This window comes from Diadema antillarum, unplaced genomic scaffold (genome assembly GCF_040938485.1).
Source record: "Diadema antillarum isolate AM-2024a unplaced genomic scaffold, OU_Dant_1.0 scf00000182, whole genome shotgun sequence".
NCBI lineage: Eukaryota > Metazoa > Echinodermata > Echinoidea > Diadematoida > Diadematidae > Diadema > Diadema antillarum.
Window position 1 is genome coordinate 845,639 of NW_027271071.1, and position 20,037 is coordinate 865,675.

Genomic DNA, 20,037 nt, shown 5'->3' on the forward strand with positions numbered 1-20,037 from the left:
CGGTAGTTCAGTATTCAGTTTCGAAATAAGACTATTGTAATCCGCATGGGAAAAGAATACATTGGTATCATCGGCAAAGAGAATATATTACAATGAATCTGACACATAACCAAATCATTTACATATATCAGGAATAAAAGCGGGCCTAAAATGGATCCTTGGGGGACACCACATGTTAACGGAAGCAAAGTAGATGAATGAGAATCGTGAACAGTATATTGATATCTATTTGATAAGTAACTACGAAACCAATCAAGGGCGACGCCCCGTACACCATAATACTGCAATTTGGAAAGTAAGATACCATGATCTAGAGTATCGAACGCCTTGCTGAGGTCCATAAACACGCCTATCACGTGCTTATGGTCCGCCAAGGCGCTCGATACTCTGTCGTATAGTTTCAAGAGTGTTTAGTGTATAGTTATGATGCAGAGAAGGATACTAATGAATACATTTTAGTATGAGTTAGCATAATTGTATAAAAGTGATTAAATGACAGTTTTGTATAGTTGTATAAAACATTGGGCTGATGTATCACGTTATATACAGTGTATGTGATGTTGTATTTTAATATGAGTTAGTTTCAGTCGCATTCTGTGATATACCTGTGGTGTACCTGTGATGAATTTGATGTATATTTTGTTGTGATATCCAATGTACATAGAATATTCATTGTGAACAATAAGGTAATCAATCAATCAATATAAACGAATAGATTCTACCTATTTTACGCGTTCTAATCAAGGCAAAGGGCAAATTACAAATCAATTTAAAGCTTTAGTGAATTCATATCTACCAAAAACCAAAACATTGTTTTTGTGATATTTCACATGATTTTTGTGATGACGAATCACATTTTACCTGTGAAATAGCGCAGAACGCACAATTTAAGACACAACCGCGAACCAATGAATATGCAAGATAGCAGAAATATACATACGGTCAGATTACAATATAGCAAGAATAACCCATTCCAAAATTGTGGAATATGTATTTGTCACTTATATCCATTATATCATTATGATTCGTTATCTCGAAACGGATGTAGTCGTAGACGTTTAAACCAAGAAAGCTGAAATGGAAGGTGATTTCGCTGAAAATTTGAGATATGATTGTGCTTTTTTTTTAATTAAATATTATGGGTTTGATGGGTTTGACTACCCCTGTCAGAACATCAAAGTCTAAAGTGATCTTAGGTTTGTTTCTTGTTAGGTGATCCGAGTATCCTCTCGGATCACCTTCTGTATCTGTACTGATTCTTTGTTTCTTTCTTTACTCCTTATTTCTCCTCAAATCTTGTGCTGAAGTTATTGTTACTGTGGGTTTTTTTTTTTCAATTGACCTATCATAATTGGATACATTAATCTGGCAGTCTTCCCAAAAGCCGATAGTTCTGTTTATATTCCACATACTAAGAATGTTGCAATAGGATTGGTCCAGAGCTGATCACGTGATGAAGCGTAGTTTTGCCCATCACATCACCTGAGAAGAAAAGTTCGTTACACTCTATGTTGATAGTCCCTTTTGTTTCGCTGATCTCCACACAGTCCACACAGTCCTAATGCAAGATGAGTACGCGCGAAATAAAAGTGCGTTGCACTGTGGACTATCAAATGACCTAGGTCACTTGATAGTACAAAGTGTACACAGTGCAACGCACTTTCACTTCGGTGCCGCGCGGTGCGCGCAGGAAACTCATTGTTTTGTCATCTACGCGCACAGGTAGCCTAAGCCCTAAGGATACTTAAAGACAGCTAAAGAGGTTTCAATTGTGGAATAAAATGGGAATTTCTAGGACCCTAGATGTGGAATATAAAGCAAATAATCAACTTTTAGTTTCAGGCAATGAGACAAACTATCACTTCCTCGGCGATCTACATATTGTGTACGCTATCTCTCCTCAGCTGCGCTTCGGAAAGATAGCTACATCCAGATCGCCTCGGAAGTGATAGTTTGTCCCATCACCTTCACTAACGTTGATTGTTTGCTTATTATTTTAGAAATATATGCACGTCCCATTAATTGCTTTCAAAAAAGTTTTAGCGCACAACTTCAGGAAAAACATTGTCTCGAAAACGACCCGTTTGTAATATCAAAATAGGGAATGATCATGAATCATAGGGATCATGAATCAATTTAACCAATACTAGCTTACAATCATAATAATGAGGCTTCGTAAAAGAGGATGCTGCGGTCGTATAAAATAACCATTTTGTTTTCTCATCTGCACTCTCATACAGGAAAATATTACGCTATTTTTTCCCTAGAAAACATATGAATGACAATTAGAATTCAATATTCAATTCTTTATCTATAACTATTACAGGCTAATTACACCCAGTTCCTTACGCTCTGAATTGATAGGGCAACACATATACTAGTAGTGCCTTCACCTTTGATAAGAGCAGTACAGTCGGATTAGACTTGCTCAAATGTCGACAATAGCATTGACAATTTATTATTCGACTATGGCTCAAAAGTGCTAAGCGTCTCTGGACAACACGTAATATGTTCCTGCAAACGTCATAGACACAAAGCAATGATATCAACAACAACAATCAAAACAACAAATTGATGCGCAAAGACTCTTGGGTCGCTTCCATATTGTAACCATTATCACAGAACTACTTTAAAAAGTTTACTCAGGGTTAGATTTCTCTGGCAGTCTAGAGTTAATGACAAAATGATACACACACTTGGACTTCGTAACCTCTCTAGAAGAATAATCTCGTGATTGGACGAACTGCGCTCCAATCTCGACATTTCTTCTCCTCCCACCCCCCCCCCCCCACCCCTTCTCCACTTTCCCCATAAACGACACTTTTATATATATGCGAAATGTATTCTGAAAAGGTCGGGAAAAACCATAGTAAAATGGCATTGGAAAGGGTAAGACAAATCTGAAAGCGTGAAAATCAGTACGTGACTTTGCTGATGAGCATTGTCTAGTGAAGTAGGCCTTGCGGACATCGTGCGCGATTGCCATTACATGCTTAGAGTAATTATTGTTGGTTTGTTGCATGAGAGAACACTAATCGGTATCTGGACGACACTTCTTTCAAGTTCAAGTTCAAGTTTATTTAACCAATTCATTAAACATTTGACATTTTACAAAAGGATACAGCATTAAGAATAATGAATGGTTTGGGACCCCAAAAGAAGCAGAGCTTGTAAAAAAGGGGCCCCGGATAAACATATAAAACAAAGCAAAACATACTAAAGTTTTAAACATATTAACAAGAAGTATAATAGTAACATATTTACATAGGACAGATGCAACACAAGCACACACACACACACACGCGCACATACACACATTCAATCATACAAACACGTGTCACAAAAACTCTCATGCACACACATATAATTTACATGAAATTGCAGAAAGATACTTTCTATTTTACTATACTTTTAAATTCAGCTTCCCTGATCATTCTTGTTTTACAAATTTCCCTCAAGATAAATGCGACATGTACGTTTAAAGTTGGATAGTGATGAGGCTGACCTAATTCTCAATGGCAAATTATTCCATTCTCTAATACAAACATATACAAATGAATTTTGGGCAGTTTGAGTTCTTGCAAAGGGTTGATGAATGAGATTACTTTTATGCGTATTATAAGCATGAACGGTAGAATTTAACACAAACGCATCCTTCATGAAAGATTTCGGATCACCTTGTGTCTTAAACATAAAAATCAAGCAACTCAAGATAACTAATTTTTCAAATGGCAAAATATGAAGTTGAATAAACAATGGCAAACTTGGACTTCTAAAGTTTGAATTTGTAATATACCTTACAGCTTTTTTCTGAAGAACAATCAACTTATCTATATGAGTCTTATAAGTATTTCCCCAAGCTACATTACAGTACATTAAATGAGGCATAACTATGGCATTATACAGAGTAATTAAGGTTTCTTTTGGTAAATAGAGACGTAACTGTGACAGTTTGGGGGGAGAATATTAGTTGTACAAGTTTTGTGCAAGAGGATGGGCGATATAAATGCAGTAGAAAACAAATACGAGAATGGATGGAAATTAAGCACTGACACACACGCTGCACAAACCGACCATCTGGCATGTCTGGTGTCAATTTAACACGAGAAGCAGTGTAATCGTTGCTGGTATGGATCTTCAGTGACAAATGGACTTGGTGACTGCGTTCTCTCGTTATAATTCAGGCTATAGAGTGGCAAGAGAGAACATGAATTGGTACCTGAGTGACATTTATGTTAAGCCAGCAGTACATGAAGCCATTTTTGGCATAATAAACAAGTTGTACAAGTTTGTTAGGTTTAGCCTTGTTTACAGATGCTTTTCCGCATTTATTTCAAAATAGATGTCAACGACTTTTAATATAACATACACGCACAAACGACAAAGTAATCAGGTGATAAACAAAGGAATAATACAGTGTAAACATGAATAATTCAGTGTTAGATATTAAACCTTTTTTTTTTTATTCTGCGCATCTATTTGTGACTTTCTGTAAGACTGCGTTGGTATACAGTGCACTACCTTTATAACGAACACGGTTATGGCAAAATTCCGCTTATAGCAAAATTCCCGTTACAATGAAGTAAAAATTCAGGCCGTGACATTATCCGCTCTTTGTTTTTGTTTTTTTAATTGTTTATTTGTTCTGTTATAACGAAATCTTGCTATAAACGAAAGAAAATTTGAGGGACCAATGACTTCTTTCTGGTTATAACGGGATTTCACTGTAGTACCGTATGATATGGCCTAATGCTATGTTTTACTATGAGTTCTTCGACCTTTTCAAAGTACTCGTACCGATAGTACTATAAGGTCAGGTAATTGCAACTGATTGACAAATTGCCCTACATCGACGTAAATAAGCACTGAATTGATCAGTGTTTTAGTAGTAGCCATGATAAAAAATCATGGGCGTACATACTCGAGCAGGATTTTTTATCATGGCTACTACTAAAACACTGATCAATTCAGTGCTTATTTACGTCGATGTAGGGCAATTTGTCAATCAGTTGCAATGAAAACATCTCGACGGAAGAATTTCATGAATTTAAAGGTCAGGTAAGTTACCTGACCTTATAGTACTATCGTTACTATCAATGCCGAAACTACTCCCATTATTACTCCTCTATCGAGAATTTTCGAGGTCATCTTTGTTACCATAAGATTATACGAGAAAAACAAAAAGAAAGAAAGAGAGAGAGAGAGAGAGAGAGATTTCCGCAAGGTCTGTCTTCCATTTATTGTCATATTTTGAAATATATGAAATATATCAAAATATTATGAAATGAAATAAAAGAATGAATGAATGAATGAATATTTACCTATTTATAGGACCTTTGCCAGGCTGGGTACACCGGCCCACGGGTTGGAGCCGAAAAACTGCTGGAACTACTACCAGACAGCGGATCACGAATACTTGACTGCCCCTGTGGAACCGGAATGGATGCCAAAGAGGTCAGGGCCCCATTTCATAAAAAGTTGATACGATAGCAACTCTTGCAGCTGGAATGGCAATTGTGACATGGCAACAAGAATCAAGATTCCTGATTGGTTGTTGTTATGGGAAGTTGCCATTCCAGCAAGAGTTGACGGCATAACATCTTTTATGAAATGGGGCCCAGGAATTTTTTTTCTTTTATACGTTAAGATAGTGTGAAGCCTATTGAATGGAAAAGCGAAACAAAAGCCAAGCAAACGATAAAGCATTTAGTGAAATTTTACAAAAACAGAAGCACAGCACTAGCTACAGAATCGATACTTTAAAGGGATGGTATAGTATTGGTAGAGGTAAGGATGGCTTTTAACTTTATGCAAGATTTTCAGAAACCACTTGTAAAATAGTACAGAGCATACCATTCTTAGAGGAATTTTATTTTTATTTTATTTCATTGAAACATATTTATTCAGGATAGCTTGATCAGCATGAGCTGTTTTTCATCAAGGTCCTGAGATAAAACATAAAAATACAAACAAAAATTCAGTCATTACAATGAATTGTCATCAGTATAAAATCCAAATCAGCTGCAGTAATTGAAATATCAAATCAGATGAATAGTTAATTATTAACAATATAAAATTCATGTTATAAAATTCGCTTTGCAACTCCTTTGGCGAGAAGACAGCAGAGAAAGACAAAGAAAAACAAATCTGGACTAAGCATTAGAATTCATATTGGCATAAATGCCGGCATAGATGTCACTCTTTTCAAAGGGAGCACATGACAGTAGAATACTCATATCCACCCAATCTCTCACTCACACACACACTCACATACACACATACACATACACATACACACTCACGCACACACATACACACACATACACACACACACACATACTCACACGCGCGCGCACACACACACACACTTACATACACATACACGCGCGCACACACACATACACCACACACACACACACACACACACACACACACCAAAGAATAATCATAATATTAACAAGCATATAAGAGATATGATAATGTTCCCTCGCTGTCTCTCGCAGAAAAGAGGTTACAAAAAAAAAGCCCAAAGATAAATAATTTTCAATAACTAGAATAAAAACGACAGGAAAGATTTTCTGCAGCTGAGATGGTCACAACAACATGTACATATTACAAAAAATATAACTGCTTATATACACGCTTAAAATTCTGAACAGTCCGGGCATTTTGTAAAATGTCTGGTAGTGAATTCCATACTTGTGCTCTTGAGAAGCGAAAACATGCAAGATTTGGTTTTGGAATGACCACATTGAGTGAGTCGGCTGAACAAGTGTTATGAGAATGCCTGTCACAGACCATTTCTATTTCATTAACCATACGAGTGGGGGCTAAACCATATACACATTTGTACATTAATGTTGCCAAGAAATAATCTCGTCGTTGCTCAAATGATTTCCATTTAAATTCTTTGATAAGATCAACACCATGACTATTAACATAATCATAATTACTTTTCACCACTCTTGCTGCTCTCTTTTGCAGACGTAACAAATTATCCAGTGATTTAGAAGAGCAATGGCCCCACACAGAAGAAGCATAATCTATGCAAGGTTGTATTAGAGTGAGATACAGAAAATTCAACACATTTTGATTGACAAACTTACGCATTTTCTGTAGTAAATAAATTTTACAACCTAGCTGCTTCGTTAACTGTCGTACATGATTATTTCATAATAACTTATCATCAATTTCAATACCTAAGTACCTAATACTGTGATCTTGCTCAATACGTTCAGCATTAATACAAATATTCAGATCATATTTTTTGGAAATACTCAAAACCATCACTTTGGTTTTATCAACGTTGATCTTTAACTTATTCCTAGTATACCAAAGATATAAATCATTCAGATCTGACTGCAGACGTGAGGATGCTTCATCAACATACCTACTGGTGGTATATATAACCACATCATCCGCATATATATTGCATAGTGAAAATCTAAGACACTGAGTTATATCATTCATAAATAACAAAAATAAAAGGGGTCTTAGTATACTACCCTGGGGCACACCCACTCTAATATCACGGAACTTTGACAAAGACCCATGCGCCCGGACAGCTTGACTTCGATCATGTAAATAACTGGAGAACCATTTATACTCATATTCCTGAACTCCGTACCATTTAAGCTTGGTAAACAAAATATTCATATCAATACTATCAAAACATTTAGATATATCAAGAAAACAGGCTACTACACATTCATTGTTGTTAAACGCTTCGTACCAGTCATCCACAACACGATGCAAACAAGTTTGCGTTGAATGTTCGGGAATGAAAGCGAATTGATCAATATTGATTAAATCGTTGCTCTGGAGATATTTCAGAAACTGTTTTTGGACCTCTTTTTCCAAGAGTTTAGATATATGGCAAACTACAGAGATTGGCCGATAATTGGTAGGGTCATTCTTCGAACCCTTGCCTTTGTAAACAGGTGTAGTTCTTGCTTTCTTCCATTCTACTGGTACTTGACCAGTTGTCAAGCTTTCATTGAACAAACTACAAAGAGAGGTATAAATCACTGGTGCAGCAACCTGCAATAGTTTTGCATCCATTTCTAACACATCAATACTACTATCTGTTGGTAGATTCGATAGTAATGTAAAGATTCTATTTGAGTCGATACTATTGAATTGAAAAGAATGAATACACTGCGGGTGATACCATTTAAAAGCTTCGTCTTTAAAAAAATCTAGATATTGTTTCACCAACATTAACAAAAAACCTGTTTGATTTATCACCATCACGTTCACCAGGTATAATAGACATATGCTTATTGTCACCCCGAATTCTATTCAATTCCTTCCATAATACTTTACTATTTTTACCATACTTTCGAGTGACATTATCTAAATACAGTTTCTTACTCAATCTAATTTCTTCAGATAACTTATTTCTGACTTTCCGATATTCTGACAAGACTTCTGAAGCTTTGACAGAAACAGACTTTTTTTTTTTCAAAAAATCTTTTCCATAGATCAACTTGATAATGTCTGGTGTCATCAATGGATTATGTCGTCGTTTCAACCTACATTGTTGAATCGGAGCATGCTTATCACATATGTCCATGAATGTAGATTTCCATCTATTCCATTTCATTTCCATGTTATCGTCCATATCATTTTCTGAATGAAATATATTACACTTTTCTAAATCATCAATAAAATGAGTAGAATCAAACTTACTATAATCACGAAAATGTATCAAATTATGTCCATACTCTTTCTTATGAAATACCACACACGTATAAATCAGATAATGGTCACTGACGGAGATCTTTGCTACTCCACAAAAATCATGATATTCAGGTATAGAAGTCAATATATGATCAAGGCATTTACAACTGGTTTCAGTAACCCTAGTTGGTTCACTCACAAGTTGGGTCATCATAAATAAATTCTCAATATCATTAACTGGATTACTGGTATCACTTATTACATCATTTCTTTTATAATCATAATTCATATCCCCTAGGATTATAAGTTCTTTATCTTCCGTCATAATTCTTTCTAAAGTATCAAATAGAATATCCATATACAAACTATCAGCATTTGGGGGTCTATAAAGACAACCAACAATCAACTTGTTAAACTTTGTCCGTGGTAACTCAATCCAAACAGCCTCAAGAACATCATTACAGAGCTCATCACGTTTCATAAAAGTTAGCGAAGTATGGATGTACATACATACTCCTCCTCCGCGCCGATTATTTCGTCTATGTTGTCTTATTACCGTAAAATCAGGGATTTGAATTAAATTATCTTGAATTCTTTCATGCAGCAATGTTTCAGATATACATAAAATATCAAACTCAATTTTGGATAACATAAATCGGACTTCATCCAGTTTATCAAACAAACTTCGTACATTTATATGACCAAGTTTTAACCCCTTACAATTTGATAAATTAAGGTAACATTTACTATACTCATCAATGTAATCGTCATTATTATCACTGAGATTAATTGTTTTCTGTTCTAATACCTGAGTGGGGATGCGTACAGAGTCAGCGTTATCTTCAGTGGCTCTCTCTTCTTGGCCAAGGACCTAGAATTGGCAGAACTTTTCCTTATGGCCGTAGTTTGCACATGTCCTACATTGCAGCTGATAGGTGTGTCTGCATGACAAGGCACGATGATTTGGTTCACCGCACTTTTCACACCCTAGGAGGTAGTATAGGCTCCCGTGACTCAATGGCGAACCAAAGTTTGGCATCAATGGGGACTCACCGCGAATCTGGGGTGGGGCTTGCAATACGGAAGCATAGCTTGGCATGTATCGCAGATGTCGAGATGTCGATGTGGTTCATTGAAGACCATGTGTGGTGGAATTGGTGATGTCGCCATTCTCGTTGGTTGGTTGAGAGGTCGACCGAAATGGGGTTGTTCGCTGGCACCTCTTTGTAGAGCAAGTGGGTGTGTCTGATGTGTGGGAAGATTCGGAGTCTCACCTCCCTGTTGGTATTGATGGGATGGAACTGGTTGTTGCTGGTTGAGATAGTTGTTGTTGTTGGGTAATTGTGGATGATGTCCGGACACTGGATGAGGATGCTGAGGCCGAGTTCTAGTTGGCGGGTGGAGTGAAGATGATGATGTTTGCCGCGTGTTCGATCTGCCTGGGGATGAATGGGGGAGATGAGATGTTGTAGTAGATGCATCACTACGTGGGGTGTCAAGTAGAGCTTCCACGGCATGTTGGACTTTCTTCAGGTCCATTGAAAGCTGGTCTACCCGTTGATTGATGCACCTGCAGCGCATACAAATCCGTTCATTGGAGTCACACTGAAGATCTCACAGCTGACATTGATTCCGCGGAGCGCCATTGTCCTCGCTTTGATTGACTGCGTTCTCCTCGGGATCATTCTCAATAGAGTCATTGTGAAGGGTCGATGTGTTAGGATCGTCATTGGTGTCGCTTGAATTGAGACCCTCGATATGACAAAATGGCGGCAAATTTTAATGTTCAGGTTGGGGTACACTTGAGTTAGTTCCCCAAGATAGAAATCAGTTCCATTCAGCCCTTCAGGCACAATTTTGTGAGCAGTTTTTATGAGGACAAGGGCATACAAGATACTGTCATTTGTAATACCTTTCGGTAATTTGTACTTGAAAGTTTTAGTTCCTGGGTTACCTTTGTATCTGTTGGTTCTTACACCAGCTGCCATGGATGGGACTGATGCACCAGTTCACGGATATGAGTTCCAGGCACACACCAGAGATGACACCACAAAGTAGCATATAATGTCCTCAAATCGTCGCCGATAAGTAGATAAAATACAGTCCAGACACATATCATTGACATCAATTATTCACCTTCGACCTTGGCATGTAAATCTGAGATTTACAGATCCTGATTTCAGGGGACATATTCTCAGCCCGTAACGCGCGTGGTCAAAGTTTATTTGATGAAAATCGGTTTTGGAATGGCTGAGACATCCAAAAACAAAGTAAAACAAAGCGATCGTAATAAAAGTTGGGTCCCACTTTTTATTAGGATTGCTCTGTTTTGGGTATCTTAGCCATTTCAAAACCAATTTTCATCAGATAAACGTTGAATACCTCATGGAATAACATGCTCTTTCATTTTTTATAAGAGGTTTCTCATTATTTCACCCCAAAATGTTTGGAACCTGAGCTTAGGTATCAACCAAAACTATACGATCCCTTTAATATATATATAAAAAGAACTACCATGTCTTTCCTGAAGCTAATCTATTCGTTGTAATTCAGCCAGCCAGGAGCGAGCAAAACTTTCTCTGAAAACTCTGGAAAATTCCCGCCAAATCACGACCACACAGAAAGACAACTATAGTTACGTTCAGACGGTGATCATTATCTTTGAGGATAAGCTATATAGTACTTACCTATGGGGCGCCAAGTGTCGCATGGTGTCTTCCGTCGCGTAATCGGTCATTTCGTCAACAGAAAGACAATTCCGTCGATGAAATTATAATTTCGCTACGAAATGACCTATTTCGTGACGAAAGAGACCATGCGACACTTGGTGCCCCATACTTAAAGGAGACCTCCGGATGATTTTCAGATTTGTACATTTGAACAGCTATAAATTAGTTATACTGAGGACATAGTTTCTGAATTTGTGATAATTTTGATGAAGAATAAGCGTATTTTCAAAATTTAGAACAAATTGCAATGAACAAGGATGATGACATGGCAGAGTCACCATAAGAGTGCATGAGTTGGGGCTCAAGGAAGCAGAACAAAAGAAGAAGGCATACATAGATTATACACAGGTGAACTCGCAAGCAAGCGGTATTGCAATGGAATTACACTGCTACATTTCTGAAATATGTGAACCCCATGTCATTCATTCATTCATTCATTTATTTTTCATTTCCAACAAAAACATATAAATATATTACAAAAATTGAATACAGTGCATAAATTTCATCATACAAAGTAAAGGATAAATTTACAGAAAACTTGTAGGTATAGGAAAATGTTGGAAATGGGGAGGAATGCTAAAAAGCTGAGCTTGTAGGCTGCATTCCCCCCACACGTAATACAAGAAATTATATGATCGATAGACTGATAAGCATTGAAAATGGATGAAACAAAGAAACTAATGTCATCATCCTTGTTCAGTGTAATTTGTTTAAAGTTGTTCAAAGTATTGCTTCTCTGCTCAAGAACCACAATAAATTCCACAAATCTATACATGGAGTTGTCGATTTATGTACTACATGATGTGAAATTATGAAAATCGTCTGGAATGTCCCTTTTTACGACGAGCTTATCCTTGAAGTCAGCTAAGGATCACCATCTGAACTAGACCATGGGATGACATGGAAAAATCAGCCTAGTTTTTTAGTTTCGTAGTCCGTATTTAGGCTCCACCTGAAAATATGTTTTATTAGAGTAATTTTGGGTGCTGAATCCAAATATCAATGTTGCCAAGTCAGCAACATGCACGTTCTTATGATATTAGTGCCTAATTATGCAAATTTATGCAAAAATTTGATATTTTGGTGGGTCTGTATTTGGATCACTGAAAATTAGCATAGTGGAATAATTTCTGTGTGCTGAGTCCATATATGAATGTCATTTAGTCAGAAATGTGTGCCCTTTTTGTGTCGCCCACCGGAGGTGAAGGCGAGACTAAGGGATCCAAATGGCGTCCGTCCGTCGTCCGTCCGTCGTCCGTCGCAAATGTTAAAGTTTACCTGCAAGACTCTCTTATGATGCATAACTTGGCAACTGTTACAGCAATGGCAGCCACACTTGGGTGATAGAAGCACTAGGGGTATCTTCATGTTATGGTGTTGTCAGAGGTCATGTGATGATGTCAAAGGTCATTTGAGGTCATATATTAAAGAGTATGTGCAAGACTCTCTTTTCTATGTTAAAGTTTACCTGCAAGACTCTCTTTGGACAAATAACTTCACATAAGTTGCTTGGATTACAACCTAACTTGGGTCATAGATGCACTGGGGGTACCTTCATGTTATGGTGCCGTTGGAGGTCACAGGATAAGGTCAAAGGTCATTTGAGGTCATACATTAAAGTTTACTTGCAAGACTCTCTTATCACACGTAACTCAGCACATGTTGCTACAATGGCAATCAAACTTGGGTGATGGTAGATGTCTCTTGGGAAATTGAAGGTAACCACAAGGTCAAAGGTTACAGACAGGGGCAACGAACTTTTAGGGCCCAATTAATGTTAAGTTTTTAGGGAGCATTTCGTTTATGGCTCATAACTTTTGATCCCTTTGTTCGTTGGTGACCAAACTTGGATGGAAGATGTCCCTTGGGGAGGTGAAGGTCGTCACAAGGTCAAAGGTCACAGACAGGGGTCAACAAACTTTTAGGGCCCAATGTTATGTTTTTAGGGCACGTTTTGATTGTGGCTCATAACTTTTGATCCCTATGTCCGTTTGTGACCAAACTTGGACGGTAGATGTCCCTTGGGGAGTTAAAGGTCATCACGAGGTCAAAGGTCACAGAAAGGGGTCAACAAATTTTTAGGGCCCAATGTTAAGTTTTTATGGCACGTTTCGATTATGGCTCATTACTTTTGATCCCTTTGTCCGTTTGTGACCAAACTTGGATGGTAAATGTCCCTTAGGGTGTTGAAGGTCATCACAAGGTCAAAGGTCATAAGCAGGTCGATTAACTTCTGGGAGTTATAAAAAATATTAATTCCTTGTACGCGAATGGGCGAGACACAATTTGGCGATTGCCTTGTTATAATAATGCTTAATCATGCAAATTTCATTTATTCTATGCAAAATTCCTATTATTTTTATTTCATCGTGGTATCACGCGTTTGGACCAATGAAAATTCATACAGTGGAGTTATCTTGGGTGCTGACTTCATTTATGATTGATGAAAAATCATCAGCCATCATGTTAACTTGGTATCAGTGCTTGATTATGCAAATTAGATTAATTTATGCAGAACATAGCAATTTCGTTCTTTCAGAGCGAGTTTTCATTTGTGGAACAATGAAAATTTGCACAGTTGTTAAATTTGGGGTGCTGATTCCAAATATAAATGTTACTAAATCACTTACCTGCATGATTGTACTTGATTATGTAAATTTAATTGATTTATGTAAGATACAGTAATTTCTTCTGTCTTCGTTGGTCTGCGTATTTGGATCACTGGCGGAAAAATGCCCAGTAGGGTTATATGGGTAAGGGTCCATATGTAAATGTTTCCAAGTTAAGCTGCATGTGATCAGAGCTTAATGACACAGAGTAAAAACTGCAGTGCTAATGGCTTGCAGATTAAGTGCTTAATTAAAGCTTTTCCACATCCACACATTATCCAGGGTTGAAATTAAGTATATACTCAGATCTTGGTCGTTGTCATGACAAATAAATCATAATCATAATGCCAGCTGATATGATCTCTTATTATTCAAAAAATGGAAACTATTCAATCACACAGTCTCTGTTTCTCTCTCCCCCCTCTCTCTCTCTCTCTCTCGATAAATATCATAATCTCTATTAACATCAGACCTTTTCGCAACACCTGTAGGCAAAATAGTGCACAAGGTACTTTAAAGTCAAATGAGATCTCACAAAATGTTTCACATCGGAATACCAATGCTATATTGCACAAACAGACTTCAGTTTACAAATCACTTTCATTTCACTTTAATCTGATCCCAATTTCAGTCACACGAAGTGGTCCATATGTATCATCAGATACTTCAATGGACATAAACGTAGTGGTCACCCAAGAAATATAAACATAGATAGTGCAAACAGAAAAAAAAGGCTATATTGACGTATGTGTGGTTTCCTTAATCTTCTCATTCAAGAACACTCTTCTTTTTTTTTCTTTTTTCTTTTCTACAGATGTACCTTTAATGGAGATTACTTACTGCTTGTTTGTGAACATGGGAAATCCAAATTTGATATTCTTTTACTGGCATGATATGGCAAGTTCGACATCGCAATAAAGAGGAAATAATTGTCAAAAAAGTAATCGATTCTATCATAAAATGGAAATTACACTTCTACCGGATAGTGTCAATTCATCACCTCTGTGTTCTATTCATTAAATGTGTAGGCCTACTTTGCTTTGCAACACAAACTAAAAAGTGTGTTTTCATAGTATGTATCATAAACAATAACTCTGATTTTTAATTTTAATGTACCTTTAAAACTATTTTGTCACAGAAGTCTATTATGCGATAAGCAAAGGGTTGCATCAAGATGCAAATTTTTTACACTGTCGCATATGCACAAACTCTTAGTACAAAGTCACTTCTTTAAACCAATTGGTTCAACAGCTCTTATATATGGTGTAAAGTGAAGAACATTCAGGGATATAAATCTCATATTGTATGCAAATACGCGATTTACATGTGAAGGCCTATCCATGTGTATTGTCACTGCTAAATAATGCGAACATATCTTGACATATTGTTGAAATCAATGTGAAGGAAAAGCTCAATCTTCAGCACATACATTGTATATGCTTTCAGCCACTTCTTGTTACAAAAAGACGCACACACAGTGACATTATTTGCTAGGAATACCATTAAGTATGAAACAGTGTCCAACCAAAGGCATAGATAACATACTTAGACAAATCAAACCAACAGATGAACTTATGGGAATACTCACCCTATACTTTACATAACTGTCTTGAATAGTTTTCCCAGTTGTCCTTTTGCAAAACCTCCATACTATCAATGGAATGCTGGTTATTGTGTACATCGTTTCTGTGTATTTATTTATTTGATATACAACAACTATGCGGCACCCTTCTTGACAACATTCCTAAGTGTTGAATGTCATTCTTAAAATTACATGTAAGCAACTGGAATTATAAACATCTTCTACCCAAAGTAATTTACTAGGCACTGCTTGCGAAAACTATTTCCATCCATTGAATGAAAGTCGTTGTCACATCACTTCTTATTTCTTCAATAAATAGTTGAGCATATTATCACATAATTTCACATTTACCAGTGCATCATATCCATCCCACTATGATGACCAGAACTGTATCTTTTTCTCCGGCCAATCATTGACCTCCACCAATACTCTTTCTCCACTTGCAGTGAGTCACCGACCTCCATCATCCCTCGAGTATAGGCCTGCTACTTTACCCCATTGTACATCAGACAACATCCAGCCATGTTCACTTACACTGTAGGACCAAGTGTAATCAGTTAAACCATGATTTACGACCATCTGGAGTGATTTAATCACCTCCCTGGTCAATCCCAAACATTCTGTCCTACCATTACTTGAAATTGTTGTTGAGCCAAGAGTTACAACAAAGTAGGCCTATGTATAGCTCCATGAATATACTACATGTTGTACCTCCTTTCTAAAACTAGTCACGTCTTTGTTTCCATATCGACTAAAATTTTGTCTAAACCCCCATTCACCCCATCATTGTAAGTTTCGTAATCTTTGAATATGTATTGATAAAAAATTGTATATCAATATGTATTGATAAAAGATTTCATTCGAAATAAAATTTCTTTCGAACTGAACTGAAAATTGCATGTTTACAAGTTGTGTATCATTGATGTATACTAAAGAATTGTGACATGCTAGAGGACTTCAGATTCAAATCCATGCAATTCATTTATTTCACTCTTTTATTTTTCAGCAAAACATTCCACAGAATAAGTCAGGAATTATAACATAGGCATGAATTCAACTTTATATGATTGATAATGGTTAACAAATAAAATCATACATGCATACTGGCGAAACAAAAAGTTATGTTTGGAGGGAAAAAAAGGAACTGCTTGAGAGGCCCACTGAAAAGCATGCTTGTATACTGTGAACAACTCAAAGGATTCTTATGAAAATATTTGTTTACAAAGCTGAGAGAACATATATCACACATTACATCAGAAAAGAAGCCTCTTGAAGAGAATACACTTCAAAACTACATTCATTGTGCATCAAAAGTCTAGTCCATGATACACAACACTAATCCCTGTAGTAATACACACTCAGTGTACGTGCATGAAGATATGAAACACACTGAAAGAGGATGTGAACCCCATTGACTGCTGTACATTACACACACACACACATACACACACACACAAACACACACACAAACACACGCACACACACATATGCACCGATGCACACGGCTGACCGCTCAGGCATGTCACTGCACACACGTCTTTGGTGAACTCGTTCATGTTGATTCAAAGCTCCTCTGTGGCTTTTTAAAAATCATTTTTGAAGTCAAACGCAACTTTCGCAAAAAAGCCAACAACTTTTTGGATGCAGTATATTTTTAACGAAATTGTTAAAGAAATATCAGGTCAAGCTCTCTGACGGACAACGAAAAGTCAGAATTTTGAGGGTCATCCCATGGTCTAAACGTAACTTATGTTATTGTGCCATCTGCTTTGACATTGTTTGAGGTGCCTCTTGAACAGAATGGCATTTTGCCTGATGGTTTGACAGAAACCCCGACTGTTTTCTAAGAGTTTTTATCAGAGAGAATTGCTCTTTTGTTGCGCTTGAAGAGTTTGAATGGAAAACGAGCTCTATCCATTCTTTTCAATTTGCAATTAAACCTGCTAAACAAATACTAAGAAAATGATAATAGCATGTGGGATATTATTCAATATTTCTTGTTTGCAACATGTGAAGTATGTGATTGGAAAGGTTTTATTTTGCTTTGTCTGATGATGGACTTACTTTTAGCATGTTTGAAAATCAAATTTTTTTTTGAGATCAAATCATTCACTCTCTAAACTTGTCATCGTATGCGAGTTTTATCGTACAATCGATGATACGAAGGAGTGATACTTACATGATACCTTTAATTTACCGTTAACAGCTGAAGAAACTGGGTTTCACAAATATCGTGGGCGTGGACATTTCTGACAAGTCTCTGGAGCTGGCCAAACTCACCGGTCTGTACGACAGCTTGCACAACTGTGACGTCATGAAGGACAAGCTGCCTTTTGATGACGGTGGGTTGAATATTTCAGAGGTGTAAATTCGACGCCGGAACAAAATCAAAACAAAGATTACTAATGACATATCTAATCTCAGTTAATGTTGAAACTGAAATTGAAGTTTAATGATTAGGATAATCAAATAGAAGGAAAAATACGAAAACATGAATCTGAGATCAGTGAGCCCTGTGAACTTTAATGGCACATGACATGTAGACATGTTAAAAGCAATGTACGTTTACAAAAATTCCTCTAAGCCTCACGTTGTATGGCAAGCATCGGGGGGGGGGGGTGGCGAGGAACAATTTGTAAAAGAGCAATCATTGCGTGACATTGAATCAAGTACATTTTGTTCGTGAACAGGAAAAGGAATAACGAGTAATCGCTGTACTGCAAGAGATCCGAAAGAACATTATTCAATATATTTTTATCGTCACAGTTAGGATATCTGTTTTACACACTTTTGTTTCGCTTTCCAGATTCATATTCTGCAGTACAGTGTATAAAAATATGCCATATATTGTTATTCACTCCTGAACTTAGCCTAACACAAACCAGGTGTGGGCGTCCCTTCGTTTGTTGTTTTGTGTTCTATGATTTCTCTTCACGTTGTATTTTTCTGGGAAACAAAATGCACTCGATATAGCACATTATGATACCAGCGAGCTCTATGTCTACGGGGCTATACGTCTATGAGGCGCCTCGTCCGGAGTTGGACAGGCTGGGACAGCAAGAAAACCTGTCTCGTGCAGCATGCGTAAAACAACTTTTCTTTCGCCAAAAACTATAGCCTCGTCGTAGGATAAGCGTCGCAGATCTAAAGCACGCTATATACTCACACCACAAATTATGAGGGACCTTTTCGATAATAAAGATGCACCTTGTCAATTCATTTGCATGTTGTGTGGAAAGCTGCTGGTACCATACGACTTTCCACTCCAGACGTTTGACAGATTGTTTTTAATGGAAAGTATTTATATACGTTCCCCCAGACTCATTTGATGCGCTCCTCTGCGTTGGCGGATTTATGCCTTCCCACGTGAACCAAGCCGTCTTTCCAGAATTCCGTCGTGTCGTCAAACCAGGTAAAACATCGGCTACTAAATCGTCAAGAAATTGCCTAATTAATTTCCACATTTCCACACTAACAAGTAAAGTACAAGTTGGACAAACACTTAAATAATTATTTCCTAAATCACACAACCGGGACGATGTTAGTTGTATAACTGAGACTACCTGTAACTTTGCAAACGTGAAATTTTGCTGAATAATATTAACTTACTGACTCTCCCTTTCCATTTTTTATGTCCAGGTGGCATCATCCTCATAGCGATGAGGGAGAAATACATTCACACTGCGCCCGAGTACCGACGGGGTCAGCTTGATTCTGCCATCGTCCGATTCGTAGAAGACGACTACTTCGATTACCTGTATCGACTTCGTTACCTTGGATTCATTCAAGACTTTGCAGGGATCATCTTCGCGCTACGCGTCAAATGAGGCAAAGAAAAGCATTGAAGCTTCCCAAGGTTTAAATCCGAGTAATAGTTAAAAATAATGATGAAATATAGCAGTTGGATTTTTTTTCTCTCGGTACGTTTGAATGTCACGTGATTTCCTTGTCTTGGTGTCACAGGTCTGCAAGTTGTTCTTCTTTTGATGTAGAATTATGTCTAAAATGACTGAGATTTAATCTCATATTTTCCTCCTGTCATCATACGCTGGAACAGGGATATTGATAAAGACTGGTCTATAAATTCCTGTGAAATGAGTTATAAACGTAAGTAATCGATGATCGTGATTTGTTTGTTGTTGCAAAAAGTCAAAGCACTACATGCTCATTCTCATTTATAAAGACCTCATAATGTTCACAAGTTTGAAAAGATTCCACCAAGTTCCGTTTTGTTTTTTGTTTTTTAACCAGACGACTGTGCCGTGTTTACACTGAAAATTAGCAGTTGTTTTTCACTCGGTACATTTAGATTTGATTTCTTTGTCCCAGTGTCATAAGTCTGTTAAAGTTTTGTATACGTGTATGTGTGAGGGTGTATGTGTGTGTGTGTGTGTGTGTGTGTGTAAAATCATGTCTATAAACATGTTTGAAAATA

General features: G+C 37.2%; 1 protein-coding gene across 1 annotated transcript; it reads left to right on the plus strand.

The window, feature by feature from the left end:
* Positions 1–14,143: 14,143 nt before the first annotated feature.
* On the plus strand, positions 14,144–19,429 carry LOC139723180 (methyltransferase-like protein 27). The gene is made up of 4 exons (XM_071634437.1): positions 14,144–14,164; positions 17,809–17,944; positions 18,922–19,014; positions 19,242–19,429. The coding sequence occupies exons 1-4, from the start codon at positions 14,144–14,146 to the stop codon at positions 19,427–19,429; spliced, it is 438 nt and encodes a 145-aa protein (XP_071490538.1).
* Positions 19,430–20,037: the final 608 nt, after the last annotated feature.

Bases quoted from the DNA above. Each gene is read 5' to 3' on its own strand.
- LOC139723180 (XM_071634437.1), top strand. From the start codon at position 14,144: ATGCCCAGTAGGGTTATATGG. The intron at 14,165-17,808 runs GTAAGGGTCCAT...TACCGTTAACAG, and splicing joins TGCCCAGTAGGGTTATATGG to CTGAAGAAACTGGGTTTCAC. The intron at 19,015-19,241 runs GTAAAACATCGG...TTTTATGTCCAG, and splicing joins CCGTCGTGTCGTCAAACCAG to GTGGCATCATCCTCATAGCG.